Below are 15090 nucleotides of genomic sequence, written 5' to 3' on the forward strand. Positions count from 1 at the left end.
GAATGTAGAGACATACTATATATATATACTTTTGTTTTTATTGATTTGGATCTTAGTAATAAGGATTTCAGCATTATTAACATGGGGGTGTTTGTGTCGAATATGAGGTCATATCCAATGTAGTTTTATAAAGTATTGCTACCCCTCCACCCTTCCTGTTGGTGCGGACTTTCCTTAGTATGTTGTAGCCTGGTGGGAGAATTTCATTGTCTGAGGTAGATGGTTTTAACCAGGTTTCCATAAGACCTAGTATATCTGGGAAATATGTGTCTAATAGTGCATGTAGGTGTTTAACCTTGTTTTTTAGGCTTCTGATATTTAGGTGGCTAACCAGAAGTGAGTTTGAGGGTTTGTTTAACAACTGAGTGGTAGTGGGTGTAGTAGTACTAGGATTAGTACTGACTTGTGTGGATGGGCCTGGGTTTGGATGAATGTCCCCATCTCTTGTAAGGTTGCTTTGTAGACTAGTTGTTAGTTTCAGGAATTTTAACAAAAGTCTTAGGTAATTCTTGGTTTTGGGGTTTAAATATCTGCTTCTGATGGGCTGGTGGAATTTTGAGTTCGAGGAGTTAGTTATAAGGGGGATTGTAAAGTGATCTAGTTCATTTTTTTTTTTTCTTATTTGGGTGAAAGCTTGGTGTCTTGGATAATGGTAGCCTTGATGGGATGTATTTTCATAAAGGGTAAAGAGATATAAAATTATTAGCAGGGGTAGTAGGCTGTTAATTATAATTAATTTGAAATGTGTAACTGGCATAATAGAGGTGTCGCACAGCAGTGAGCACTGCTGTTATACTACTTAATTAGTGGGATTATTAGGATATGTAATTAGGGAGGGGTAAGTTAATGGCCCTTTTATTTATTAAGCAGACTTAACATTAGTAAATACAGCAAATAAACTGACTCATATGCTCATTTTTTTCTCATGTTGTTATGAGGTTGTGTTTTAATAAAGCAAAGATGTTCACAGTAGCAGAGAAGGATCACTTGGCACACCTAGTCAGCTCATTTGCCTACATAACATTTGGATAATCTGCAGATCCTGGTGAACAGTTACCTTATTTCTTTATCATTTCACCTTATTAAGATTTGTCTTTCATTTGCCCTGTCAGCTTTTGAATTACATTGTTGTTTTGCTCTGTACAAATACTACAAGTCTTTCCTAATCATCTGCAGTCTTTGTCTTGGAAAACGACATTGTTCTTGTTTCCTCTGAACAATGTAATTTCTAACTATTTATTTATTTTTGTTCTCATGCAGCTCTTAAAAATATATATACATTGTAAACACACGTTTCCTCTTTAAGTACTTACAAATTTCTACCACACCTACACTCTACTCCCTACCCCTAAATCAATGTTTTCAAGGCAATACATACTTATTTAGAAAAAAAGGCTATACATTCTTATTACCGTCCACTAGTTTCTCTGTGTTATCACTTCTGATGCAGACTTTGCACTATTTTTGTTGTTTATATCTAACCTGCTACTACCCTATGAATGGCCTTAAAAGGATTAGGTCCACAGCACCTACATTTAATTCTACTCATTGCGTTTTACAACTATCTACAAAGAGGGGGCTACGTTGACGTTATCCGCTGTAAAAACTTCCCCTTTTTCTTCTTCTTAGTGCTGCTGCAGGTTGTCCTCCAAGTGTAAAGTAATTTTCTCGGGTTTTGCCTTCCAGATATGTCAACGGTTTTGTAGTGAGGTAAGGTTAAGGCGTCATATTGTATAATACCCCTGGAATATTGTCAAGTTTCTTCTTTTTTTTTCTACATCTTCTTGTGCATCGACCCCATCCGTGGTATATGCACAGTTGTTGTTAATCAGTCTCGCTAGCCTTCCTCGTGTGATCATTTTTTTTTCATTAGAGTCTATCAAACTGCGTATCTTACTGCAGTTTACGTTCATTTAAAATGATAGCAAAGAAAGAATAAAAAATTAAACCAAGAAATTAAATAATAGCAGTTAGTACTACTGTTCATTTACTGAGTAAAGTGATAAGCCGGATGATTTCACTGAACCTTCTCTGTTACAGGCCAGACAGACATACTCTCAAGGAAACAAATTCACCCACATTGCGGGTGGCTTTTTGAATCACCCCAAATATGACTTAACCAAGGCAGGAGGCGGCCCACCACCTATCCAGGACATGTATTGCCTTTAGGAACAACACCGGGTCCTTTGGAGGTGTAAAGGCTCTGGTGGTATCTCCATCGCACCACAGCCGCACAGTAAGGTAAAGTAAAAAAGCGCGCATGGAATTCTGTTGGCAAGTCTACACAAAATGTCTATGTACTGCATTCACAGGTACAATACTTAACGACGTTTTGTACACACATTTGTTTCTTAAATACCTTGCAAAAAGACTACTGCAACTCCATATGACACAGTCCTGACCCTTTCTAGCGCCTCAGAAGCTTGTGTGTGTGCCTGCACTTAACGTATGTGTACAGCAAAATGTTGCTTAGTTTGCTTTTTTACTGCGCTTCGGTGCTAGAGTGGTTAAACTTAACAGCAAGACACTACAGCCTTGGCAGAATATCACATTCTGAATAATAAAGTTTCGGTATAACTGCTACAGCTGTGTTGTTTCATGTCCTTTGCCCATTTTAGTTTGAATCGTATGCGAAGTGATATTAATATAAAACCTACAATAAGCTGTTGTCAATGAAGATGTGTTGGCAGTTTATTAACGATGCTGTATTCTTTCTCTTTTGGACACAGTTATATAGCGAGTTGTAACTTACTTCCAGTATGTCATGTATTTTAAGTATACAAAAACTAGCTCAAAATAGCATGTAAATTGTATTAAAACAGTTATTCATATGTAAAATCTTACTGTTTTTGTTAACTAGTGATCAAGCCAATTTTATACATTTTTCCTGCCGCCTCATCTTTCGGAACAGGTTTCTTTTTTCCCACATATTGTGTTTAAATGAGAACGACAATGCAAAAACGGACAGATCCCATTGTTTCATTTCCCGTTATCTACTTTCAGTTAATTCGCAGAGTTACCTGTCATTGTGTGTGTGTATAGGGAAAGGGGAGAATTGTTTGTCTTTCAAAGTGCCCGTTTTCTTAGAACTAAATACCTTAATTTCATTACCAAAATCTAATCATCTCATTTCCTATTCGATACAGTTGATAATCAACGTTTTTCTTTGGAAAATTAGCATTCCAGTGCGTGAATGTACTTGCACAACCACAAGAAAGCAAGAATACATATACAGTTGTGATTTCAAAATTTCATGAAATGGCTTCATTGGTTAGGTTCAGTTCAGTGTGCATATTACCCACTTTTTTTTACAACTGGGCCACTCGGCGTGACTACTAAAGGTGGGTGCCACAGAGGGTTGGGTCAGAATTGACTGGATCTGTTACAGGTGGTGGCTGCACTGCAGCTGCAGTTCTGGAGGTGATGCCATTTAAATGGAGAGCCTGCCCAGCACTGACAAATAGTAGCGAGGGAAGTAAGTGGGCAGTCCAGCTACGTCAGCCACCTTCTTACACTCGACGCAGTCCAAAAGAAAAGGAAAATTACCCCCCACAGCCTGATCGGTATTTCCTCACTCCCAGCCACTCTCCCAACACTCACAGTCGCTGAACCATCACAGCCGCCGTGGAGGCGGGCAGCTCGTCATAGCCCCGGCTTCGATCCCGGGATCCTGATCGCATGCTGAAGACGCCCACTTACCTACAAAATGCTGGGTTCGGTCAAGATGGAAGGACACGACCCCGTTGAGTGGGGTAATTTCTATAGCGAGGCTCAAGAGGTTAGTAAAGTGCTTGTTTTTCAGTTCATATTTTTGAGTGGGGTTAAACACACTTGCCAGATGTGAGCACAGAGCCCCCCGGGTGCACCTTGTCTTGTTACGAAGGGTTTATCCTCCCGGGTGTTAATTAGGACAGTGGACTTTAGGGCGATCTTTAGGCAGGGGTAAATGGTGAATGTTGGCTGGCATAATCTGCCTGGCTGCTGCTGAGTCTCCCAGTTTCCGGAATTTCCTGGCAGAGGTGAGGCTTTCGCCCTCCCCCAGCTGTTGAGTAAGTTCGGCGGCAGAGCTGGCTGGCACTAAGGGTGCAGCTTGCTTAATTCATACACCGATTCCTTTGCTGCAGGCTTGGCTGCTCCTGGTTAAGAGCCACGATTGTTTGAGAACCTTGTAGTTACAGGCATAGTAAAGGTAAACTGACACGTGGGAGGCTACAACGATCCCAACGTCTGACTGCTTCTTAAGAACTAGGAGGAAATGCAATCGCACGGCTATCTGGCAAAGCAGAGGACTAAGTCAATACAGGTAAACGCAGATTCCACACCGAGTCTTCCGCTCTTGTATACACATTTCTCTATATTTGCACGTATGTTAAACAGCTGTTACTAACCAGTGTACACTTTGGGCCCTCCAATACTTAGTTCCTCATTCCGTGCACCCCCGTGCTCTACAACCGCTGGATGGCGCCAGTATTGGTCACTTTTTACACCTGAACTCTGCTACTACCTAGGCAATTTAGTAGTGTTTTTTATCGTATGCATTACGGCAAAAACAAACTTATTCTCCAGACGTTATACATTAAAACTAAGACGCTAAATTACTAATCTCTCTAAATGTATACGTGGTGTGTCATTATTATTCGTTTTCAACAAAGCTTTGGACCTACTTACATGTTCCTGTCCCAAACTCGATTACTTCAATGTGCGCATTAACTCATGAGGGTCGTCGGTGGGTATTCTTTATTTCGTAAGGCGCACCTAATTGCACACATCTCAACTGTACAGATTTTCGCAGAATGTCCAGATTTTTTACTCATATTTTGGTCTGTTTCTCATACAGTTATGGTTTTCTGGCAGATCATTGGTAAATAATTGAGGGTTGAAATCAGAAAATAACGATGGATATTTCCTTCAGAAAATTCATGTTAATGAATAACATGTTATTCTATCATCTTGCTAAGATTGTAGCGCGATATTTAAAATGTGTCCATATTTTAGGCCTTTGCCCCCCCCCCCCCATTTATGGCTTTGTCCAGATTTATTGCTTTAAGAGGCTGAAATTACTTGTAACATGCCACTCAGCTGTCCTGATTTTCGCAGAATGTCTCGTGTTTTTGGTCTGTTATAAAATGTGTGGTTTTCTGGCAAATCACCGAAAACTGAAGTCAGTAATTAAATGGTGTGCATTTGAGTTTCGGGCTTCATATCCTCCAGAAAATCTATGGTAACATAATCATATTATTCTAGCAACGTTATATGTTTACAAGAGCAATATTTAAACTCTGTCCCAATGTTTGGGCCTTTGTGTTTTATGTTTTGTCTAGATTTCTTGCGCTAAGAGGTTGGGGTGGTATGACTGCAGTGTGTCTGAATTTGTAGACTTTCGAACGGTATATATGGATTTTATCTGGAATGTTAATTGCTTTTGAGCCTTCCCACGTTTTAGACTAGCTTTGTTAAACCTATGGTGCCTAGAATGCTGTGTTAATTGCTGTTAAAACCAGAGTATTTTTTTTCATCGTTTTTCTACTTCTTTAAAAAAGTCTTAAAAGTCAACTGTAATTTTACAGTGTATGGGTGGTTTCTCAGCCCTGCTATTACCAAGTGTATCGGGGGTCTCTAAACTGGAAAGTTGGGTATTTAACGTAGACGACGTTATTATTTTAAGCTTGTTGTCATTATTATCTGCATGTTACCGTATTTAATAGACTTAAATAAAACTAAAAACAGTGTAAAACCTTCAACTTCATTATGCTCGTTACATGGTTTCTCTCACTTACTTGCACTGGTATACATAAACATTCGTGCTGGCTGAAGCTAAAGGACTTTTACGCACACACAACCAACACAACAATCAACGCTGGTAAATTGAAGAGCCTCCAATAACCTACTTTAACGTATGAATATTCTCATAAGGAAAGTGAGTATGTGCAAATGTAGTGTATATATTTCGCTTACTGCTTTCTGGCAAATATTTCTTCTTGGTAAAATTATGGTCTGAGAAACCTACAAAACGTGCAGCAAATGTTAAAGAAGAAAACTATGGTATACGCGCTTACAATTTCAAGTGTTTAATACTACACTTTACCGTTAATTATTTGCACATCGGGTTAATGGATGTTGTCTTTAAGGACATTTGTAAAGGGCAACTTTTTAAAATAAAGTATGCAATACCTGTTACAACATTGTTTATTCTCCACCTTACACTTATGCAGTGGCAAATTTTCAAGAACCTTAAAGTCTGAGCCTGATATGCCTGTTTGCTCCATTACTGTATGAATAGAGTGATGAAGTTTCAGCGGAGTGTGTGTGCGCGCGTTATAGCGCGTTCTTAAGTATTTATGGATGCACTTGTGTACGTGAATGTGATTACTGACCAGTTTTATTTATATAATTCTGTCCGCTAGTGCTGCTGATACAGCGGCTACTTCTAGAAGTGGTGACTTTGGTTATTTTGAACATATGCACCAAGACACATTAAATAATTTGCCGTGTAAAGTCCAAACGTGTAATAAATTTCAACATACTTTTTTGTTTGTTTGCTTGTTTTTTTTTTGGTGTACTAGATTGCTTAATGCACATCTGGGAATAAGGGGTTGCAGTTTACTTGCTGATAAGTGTTCTACAATAACCAGTGTTTGCCTTATTTAGTTTAATGGATGGGCTGATGTTCTGCACCTGTGTTAAACGTGCAAATTTCAATGGCAGTTGAATCTATTTGTCTTTATTTCACCTTTCACATGTGGGGTGGGGTGGAAATACAATTTTAATTTTAATTCCAGCTGAACGCGAGGAAGACAAAACTGCACTGAAAGCACGCAGGCAATAAGAAAGTATGCAACATGAGTACCACTGGTGGCTAGCAGTCTGTGCTGAATCGGTAGGTTATATAGTTGGCATAAGTAGACCACCTTGCAGGGCTAACCCCCTGTATTGGTTAAATGCTCAGATAGTTTCAAAATGTCTTTCTGCCCATTCTTGGAATTTCTGCAAAAATGTTTGCCATTGTAATAATATATGCACAGGCTAGCCACAAGCATATATCTCAACTGTCCACTTTTTCGCATAATGTCCAGATTTTGCCTCATAATTTTGGTATTTTCCTCATAAAATTTATGTTTTCCTATATTTTTCGTTAGTGATGATTGGATTCACTAAATAATGAAATGGATTTGAGTTTCAGACTTCATATTCTTCAGAAAATGCATGGTAACACAATACCTTTTATTATATGCAACGTCCTAAGTTTATAAGAGCAATATTTAAATTGTTTCCTATTTGGGGTCGTTAACCCCCCCCCCCCTTATTTCTGGTTTTGTCCAGATGTTTTATGTTCAGAAACTGAGAGCTATGAGCAAGTCGCTGGTGGTATTAATATTAGGTAACTAGAAAACCCTTTAATACTAAAGCCTTAGACAGTAATTCAAGTCAGAAAAGTTATAATACAAAACAGAACACTGAGCAGAACTATGCTGACAATAAACACAAAATAAATCTTGCAAAACGTTTTAGCAATTAAATATGATTTCCTACAACTATGACTTCGTATGCAAAATGAAACTGTATATAATATTTTATTAAACGTCATTTCTGATGTTTAGCAGTAATTTATATGTAAAAAGTTTCAGTGTTTCTAATTCACCAAGCGTAAATATATATTGTGTAATCAGCCTTTCATGTAACGGGTCAACAGCTCAGCCATCCAGTTACATACTGCATGTTTCGGTCCATTATTAAATATGCAAAAATACGTACCTAAAGTTAAATAGTTTCATCTCAGCTTTTTTTTTTGACAATCCGTTAATGAACATATTCTTGGTCCTGTAAGCAAAGTATTGTGTACAAGATTGCTGACGTAATATTTTAACAGATTTATCATTTTAACACATTTAATGTCTGAATGCTTTTGACATATAGCGAACAGTGTGAGGAATGTGCATAAATTGATTCCCCCGTCACATATATTGCCACTTGTAACACATTATGGTGAAGACATGGCTGCTTCATACACGCGCCCTTAAGTTGTGAATCCAAACATCTTCTAACAGGACTTATTCGAAGTAATCATTGACTGTCACGTTAAATAACAATACTGAGGTAGACTAGGTGTGTGTGTGTGTGTGTGTGTGTGTGTGTGTGTGTGTGTGTGTGTGTTGTACGCATAAACATGTTTGTGTAATTAGGTGAGGCAACGCAGACCTAATTGCATTTGTCTTAACATCAGAACCAGGTCAGATCATTGCTTCTTAATGGGCCTAACATTGTCTGATTAACTAAAGTAATCATAAAAACTGAAGAAACTGCTCTATTTATATTTGAATACGTTTCCAATAGAATAGTGGTTATTTTTGAATAATTAACACAGGGAATGAACATAATTAGTAAACACTGATACCCTGATGCAAAGTGACAAGCACCCAAAATACCTCCACCACCACAGATAGCAGCTTCCATTTGATTAGTATCCTTTTCTGTAAGAAAAAAGTACAGTTGTGTAAGTAAACGTGTCATAACAGAAGATGCCCGAATGATAAGTGCTGTAGTAGTATACGGGTTATACAGCTGGCAGTTGTATCCTTGGAATGATAAAACCCATATAGTTAAGGCCAATACAGCAGTGATCAATATGATGAACAGCAGATTTTACTCCTTAGAATCTTTAGGTATAGAAAATAAATGCTGCTGCGATATGGGGAGATGACTGTCATCTTTGAAAACCAGATGCACCTCTTTTTCTGACCCAAGTGTTTCTAAAATAACGTAGTTAAGGCTACTACAGCAGTGATCAATATGACCATCACATTTTACTCCATAGAACCTTAGGTACGGAAGGTAAATACTGCTGCAATATGGCGAGATGACACTGTCATCTTTGAAATCCAGATGCACCTCTGTTTCTGACCCAAGTGTTTCTAAAATAGTGGTCAGTAATTTATTTTTGCAGCGTTAAGCCAAACTGCTTTGTGATTTATGTGAGTGGCATTAGAGTAGAGTTGCTGATATACCCAAGCCTACTCTGCCATCTTTTTATCTAACCACACATGACCACTATGCCAACTGAAGCAAACACAAACAGTTCCAGTAAAAGATGTGTGTATGCATAAAGCATCATATGAAAACTATTCAACCCAAGCATCAAGCATAGTAATGCAGGATCCTTTAGAAGCATCCATGCCCTTGTCTTATTGTACCTGCAGCAGTTTAAAATAGGTGCTTAAGGTCACTGAGTTAGTCCCTTCACTGTATTTTATTTGGTGCAAATAACCTAATGGTGTTCATTAATGTACAACAGTTTTCAAAGTTCAGGGTAGTTTATAAGAGTCCTGACAGAGACATGTTACAAAATCTCACTTAAGTGACTCCCACAGACATTTAAAACCCATCCAGCTTGTACCCATGTAAAATCGTCTCTATCATTTTATGATCTGTACTTGGCATACTATTTATATGTACTTTAGATGAAAATATAGACTGTCCATTAATGGCAAAAATGCATCTTTTCTTCTACACTTCTGTAACACTTAAGTATGTTAAAAATGGGTAAAATGAACTGCATCCACGAGGAAACTAAAAATGTATCCAAAATCAGGACAGAAACTCCAAATCTGATTAGATGCACTCACCTGAAGAGATTTTCATACTAAAGCTTCACTCTCCATGCATCTCAAATGGGTGGATATGTCAATAACCCTTTTCAAATACAAAAGATGGTTGTTGCCACCAATCTACAAGTTTAATTGCTCCAGTGCATTCCTGAAAATTTCTCCCTGCCCTTTCTTTAACCTCCTGACTTTCTTACCATTTTTTTCAAATGGGTATCTCTTGCATCTGACAATGGTTGGGGTAAAGCACTAAATCACATCACCTACAAACTTACGCTCATCCTTCTCCAGTACTTCTATTAATTCCCCTTATACCCCTTACATGCAACTCCAAATGCTCACCATACATTGTTGATGACTATAATTAAGTTAGAGCTACTTAGGGACATATCAAAAGTTATATCATGGAACTAAACTAATAAAAATATTGCTTAACTTTTTATTAATTTATTTGTTTAACTTGCACATTCCATTTGGGCATACCTTATGTAAAGGGTAGGCTGTGAAAGAAATGCTGTACAGGTGGTACATAAAGCAAATAAAAATATGCAGCACACAACCCACACACATTAAATTAACTGCTACTGCAAACACATTAAAATGGATAAAAATGACAAAAGCATTGAGAGTTACTTGGCATACTGTGAAAAAAATTCAGACTAAGCTAGCAATTCTTACAGCTGATACTGCTGACTGTATACAAATGACTCTTGTGTAAGGTCTTTGCAGTTGTACAGCAGAGACTTTAATAAAAGTATTTACAGTTGACATAGTATGAGTAGAGTTTGAGGTGGAGCTGGTTATGCAAAACACCCAAAGTGGAAAACAAATTACTGAGACATACTCAAGAAAGGACCATGTAGGATAGGAAATATGGGGAAAGTATGAGGAAAGTGAAGGTAGATGGGGACAGGTAAATGAAGTAATGACAAAAGGAAGAGGAAGGCAAAGTTAGGTAGCAGACAGAGAAAAGGAGAGGAAGATGGGAAGAGGCCACAGATAAGGATGATGAATAGGGCAACAGTGAAAGGATAATGAATAAAATGAGAAGGATCCTAACAACCTTCCATGAATCTCTTTTAGCAATATTCTTCTAACAGATTTGGCATGAATGTTGATTTTGAAATATCCTCAGGAATGACAAGGGGTAGGCAGCTTTACTATGCCATATTTATATCTGCTACTACTACTGTTATTATTATTATTACTGTTACTATTACTACTATTACTTTTGCCACTAGTACTACAACTATAAGTGACTTTGTATGGCCTATGCATTAGATAAATTACTGAGTGTAATAAACTGTCTCACTTTCTGCAAGCTTTCTAAAGGCCAAGTTTAGGATTTTTAATAATCAGTGGGTTATGGTATGCAAGGTGTGCAGCTGGAAGGGGAAGTAGGAAAAAGACTGACATAAATTCTTATTTTCAAAGGAAATGTGTTGACCTTTCTGACAGAACTTGTATGCAAGTAACCTTGAGATGGAAAAAAAGGTATAAATAGCAGTGTTACATATTGTCTCACGTGTGTCTGTAGTGCAAAAACAGATGTCTGTTAGTACGCGGGTAAATTAATAGTGTTTCCCAGCACCCCATACATAGATGTCATCACAAGCGACTGAAAAATCCCTGAACCGCCAACAGGCGTGCAGACAGGCACGCGCACCCCCCTCCCTTAACATACGTACACATGTACACATTTACACACACACTAGCTGCTGTTCTCTTCTCTTTTTCTTAAAATATGCACTGGTTCTTTTTTTATCATTATTATGCTCAATTGACTGTTACACTTATCTTTCTTATTAATAAACATTAGCCTAAGATTTATAGTGTGGTTTAGCTACTGTCTGCCATTTAATAATGTATAGAGAAATGCAAATATTAAAATCGTGTTTTTTTTTTTTTTTTTTTTTTGTGCAGGGATATTCCATTCCAGCAAGCAGCATGAATTCAGGATTAGGATCCATGACCCCAATGAACACCTATATGTCCATGAACAGTATGAACACCAGCTGCAATATGACGTCAGGTTCGTTTAATATGTCTTATGCCAACCCTGGACTAGGAGCTGGACTGAACCCCGGCACCATGGCAGGGATGTCTACCGGTGCCTCCAGTGCTATGAATGGTATGACCACGGGAGTGGCAGCCATGGGGACAACACTAAGCCCAAGTATGAACCCGATGACCGCTCAGCAAGGCTCAATGAATGCTCTGACGCCCTATTCCAGTATGAGCCCCGCTATCAGTCCAATGGCTTATGCTCAGTCCAACCTGAATAGGACAAGAGACACTAAAACTTTCAGAAGAAGTTATCCGCATGCTAAACCACCTTACTCATATATATCCCTTATTACCATGGCTATTCAGCAGTCGCCAAGTAAAATGCTAACACTTAGTGAAATCTATCAGTGGATCATGGATCTTTTTCCTTACTATAGGCAAAATCAGCAGCGATGGCAAAACTCCATTAGACATTCACTTTCCTTCAATGATTGTTTTGTCAAAGTGGCTCGCTCACCAGATAAGCCAGGGAAAGGATCCTACTGGACTCTACATCCAGATTCGGGGAATATGTTTGAAAATGGCTGCTATCTTCGCAGACAAAAGAGATTTAAATGTGAACGGACAGCTGCAGCCAAAGCAATTCAAGAAGCCAGAAAAGATCAATCTGCTGGGCTTGGTTCTGTCCCAGGATCACCCTTACATCGAAGCAACAGTAAACCTGTCCAGATGGAATCGTCCACCCCTCTTCCTACTTCGAACACCTCTTCTAGCCCATTAACTACAGATGCTAGCAGACCAAATGGAGAGCTCAAGGTCTCTGCTTCTTCAGTACCCACAGTAGTGAGTTCGGTCACTTCCCTCGCATCCCTCACCATCCCTCCTCATGCCCTGTCTCATCATGACGCCCAAATCCATTTGAAGGGAGATCCCCATTATTCTTTCAATCACCCCTTTTCCATAAACAACCTGATGTCCTCTTCTGAGCAACAACATAAACTAGACTTCAAGGCCTACGAACAGGCATTACAGTATTCTTCCTATGGCCCAGGGATCTCTGCCACTCTACCTTTGAGTAGCACCATGACTGGTAGAAGTAGCATTGAAGCGTCTGCCCTAGAGCCCTCTTACTACCAAGGTGTGTATTCCAGACCGGTCCTTAATACCTCCTAGTCTCGTTCTCTGAAACTTGCAATGACTCTTCATTTCATAGTTTGCGCCTTGTGTGCAAAGGACTGTTACTGTATTAATGTATTAAAATGGTATGTATAAAGAGTGTTTTTTCTCAGTAGATGATTGTACAAAACATTATTATGGAACTTATTTGGTAGTGTATTTAAATGTTTTGACACTGTAAAATATTAGCTGGTATTCTATCGCACTATCATTTCTTTCTCAAAATCGGTTTACAGGTGCTGTCAGTGCTTTATTTAACAGCCCACAGGTTTAAAAAGTAAAACATATTTATAGTAATTCACAATACCTGAAATCGTTATATGTACAGGTCAGCAGAGTAACAAAACGTTGTACAGTCGTTACAAAATCACATTTTTGTTTGCTTTTCTTTCATGCGTCACCCTTCTTTTCTTTATATATTAAACCAAAATGTTACCCTTGTATGGAAGTGTAAAGAAAAAAGTTACAGAGCCACAAACGATTTGCTATTTTTTTCTGAAGTAAATTTAGTATCGCTTCTGTTCCACTGGGTTGTTTAAGTGTTAGGTCACATAGTTACAAGGCTTTTGTGGTGTGTGTGTGTGTGTGTGTGTGTGTGTGTGTGTGTGTGTGTGTGTGTGTGTGTGTGCCTGTGAAATTTAGGAAATTATTTTCTTCTTTTAAATACATGTCTGGATACTCCGTATTCCATGTTTGCCTTTTTGTATATCACATACTTCAGAACTAGACAATCCATGCAATGCATTTGGAAGTAATTTGGTGAACAACCAGTTTGGGACATTTCAGCACAACTAAAAGCCAGAAATATTTTCTAGTCCGTGCCTAGTTATTCTGAGTTATACTGGCATTACAAGTATGTTGTGGCCATATTTTACAAGTGTTTTGTTTTGTATGCAGTGTTAATGCACTTTCACAGTTTTAGCAAGTAGAAAAACTGTTTGAGCTAGCATAGCCACATCAGTTTATATGTATTATTTTCTGTTGGCTTTTTTTTTTCAACGTGCCTAATTTATTGCATGTTTATTGTTCTTTTCTATGTGGGATTGCTTCGAATGATGCAGATTATGTATGAATTTAAAGGACTTTTAATTTTTTAATTCTATTAAAATGATTGAAATTATTTTGATTTAAACTGAACAATAAAAGTAATTAAAATTATCGTTCATTTATTGACCATTTTAATTTCTCGTCCTCCGTGTATGTTGTGCACACGTGTTCTAATGTCCCACGAAAACATTCAAATGTAATTTAATTTTAATTCAGTTGCACATTTTAGCTAACATCAAATTAGCAGAGAAACGTAATAGTCTAATAGCCGCAGCCGAACTGTTGGAAGTAAATTAAATAAAACACAACATATGTTTCTCCTTTTGTAGCTGGTGCTTGTAACGCATGTCATCTTTGGAATTGTGTTTTTAATCAACTTAGGAGAAGCACATTGTTATGTATACAGTAAAACTCATTTAGAGCATGTTTGCTGCATTCATTTTATTTTACTTCAAAAGAGATTGGGATGTGTTTAGAATGTTTTAAACGTTATTACTGTGTGAATTACAGTATTACTGCACCAAAATTACATATACCTTTTGTTATTACTGTGTGAAGTATTAGTTTATCAGTAGACTGATACTCATGGATAAAATACATTAGAGTGCTGTGCAGGCCACAGCAAATGCAAATCGGAGAACCATTGACACACTGGATAATAAAGCTATAGGGAATGATAATGACAAAACATAATCGCATAGCAGACAGCTTGCATTAAGAGTACTAGAGAAAGAAGTACAAAAAAGTAGATACACTTCGAGAAAGCGGGTGAAAGTGAGACTTTCGGACAAATTGAAAATGCAAAGCTCTTAACCTGAATAATTGTTCTCTAGAGGAGTCCGCTAACCTCTGAACTTTTCTGTCTAGGTATTACTAGAGCTGATCATTTTTAAATAAATTGCAGTTGCGTGGTGGAGAATGTTTTCTGTCGGTCTGTTATGCTGAAACTATGGGAAACAACGCTTCATCAACCTTAACAAATCCTCTTTCATATTAAAAAGGACACTGTAATATGGGTAGATCAGATGGTGGTGGCTCAAGTGTTGCAGAGATTTGTTGTAAGTCGGTAATATTTTCAAGAATCTTTACTGACATTAAACTTCATTTACTAGTAGAAGAAGTAGTAATAACAACAGTAACACGGCGGTCTTCTGGGAAAAGAAGATGCTACAAATACATATGATGGCAGTAATAATTTGTGCTAAGATGTTTGAATTTGGAGTATTACTGCACCAAAATTACATATACCTTTTGCCATGAT

The 15090-nt window shown here is 37.9% G+C and overlaps 1 protein-coding gene across 4 annotated transcripts; it reads left to right on the top strand.

The window, feature by feature from the left end:
* The first annotated feature begins 2222 nt into the window (after positions 1–2222).
* FOXA1 (forkhead box A1) lies at positions 2223–14253 on the top strand. 4 transcript variants are annotated; one of them, XM_044074249.1, is made up of 2 exons: positions 2223–2241; positions 11523–14253. In XM_044074249.1, exon 2 carries the CDS (start codon positions 11547–11549, stop codon positions 12777–12779), a length of 1233 nt encoding a protein of 410 aa, XP_043930184.1. In that variant the 5' UTR covers positions 2223–2241; positions 11523–11546; the 3' UTR covers positions 12780–14253. The 4 variants fall into 4 exon arrangements, with proteins under 4 accessions (XP_043930184.1, XP_043930181.1, XP_043930182.1 ...); XM_044074246.1 differs by lacking the exon at positions 2223–2241 and adding an exon at positions 3425–3778; XM_044074247.1 differs by lacking the exon at positions 2223–2241 and adding an exon at positions 4127–4303.
* The last annotated feature ends 837 nt before the right edge of the window (positions 14254–15090 follow it).

This window comes from Protopterus annectens, chromosome 6.part0 (assembly GCF_019279795.1).
Source record: "Protopterus annectens isolate FY-2018-M chromosome 6.part0, PAN1.0, whole genome shotgun sequence".
Classification (NCBI taxonomy): Eukaryota; Metazoa; Chordata; order Ceratodontiformes; family Protopteridae; genus Protopterus; species Protopterus annectens.

Coding starts and splice junctions, on each gene's coding strand:
- FOXA1 (XM_044074246.1), top strand. CDS start 3,707: ATGCTGGGTTCGGTCAAGATGGAAGGACACGACCCCGTTGAGTGGGGT. Junction 3,779..11,522: donor TCTATAGCGAGGCTCAAGAG/GTTAGTAAAGTG, acceptor TTTTTTGTGCAG/GGATATTCCATTCCAGCAAG.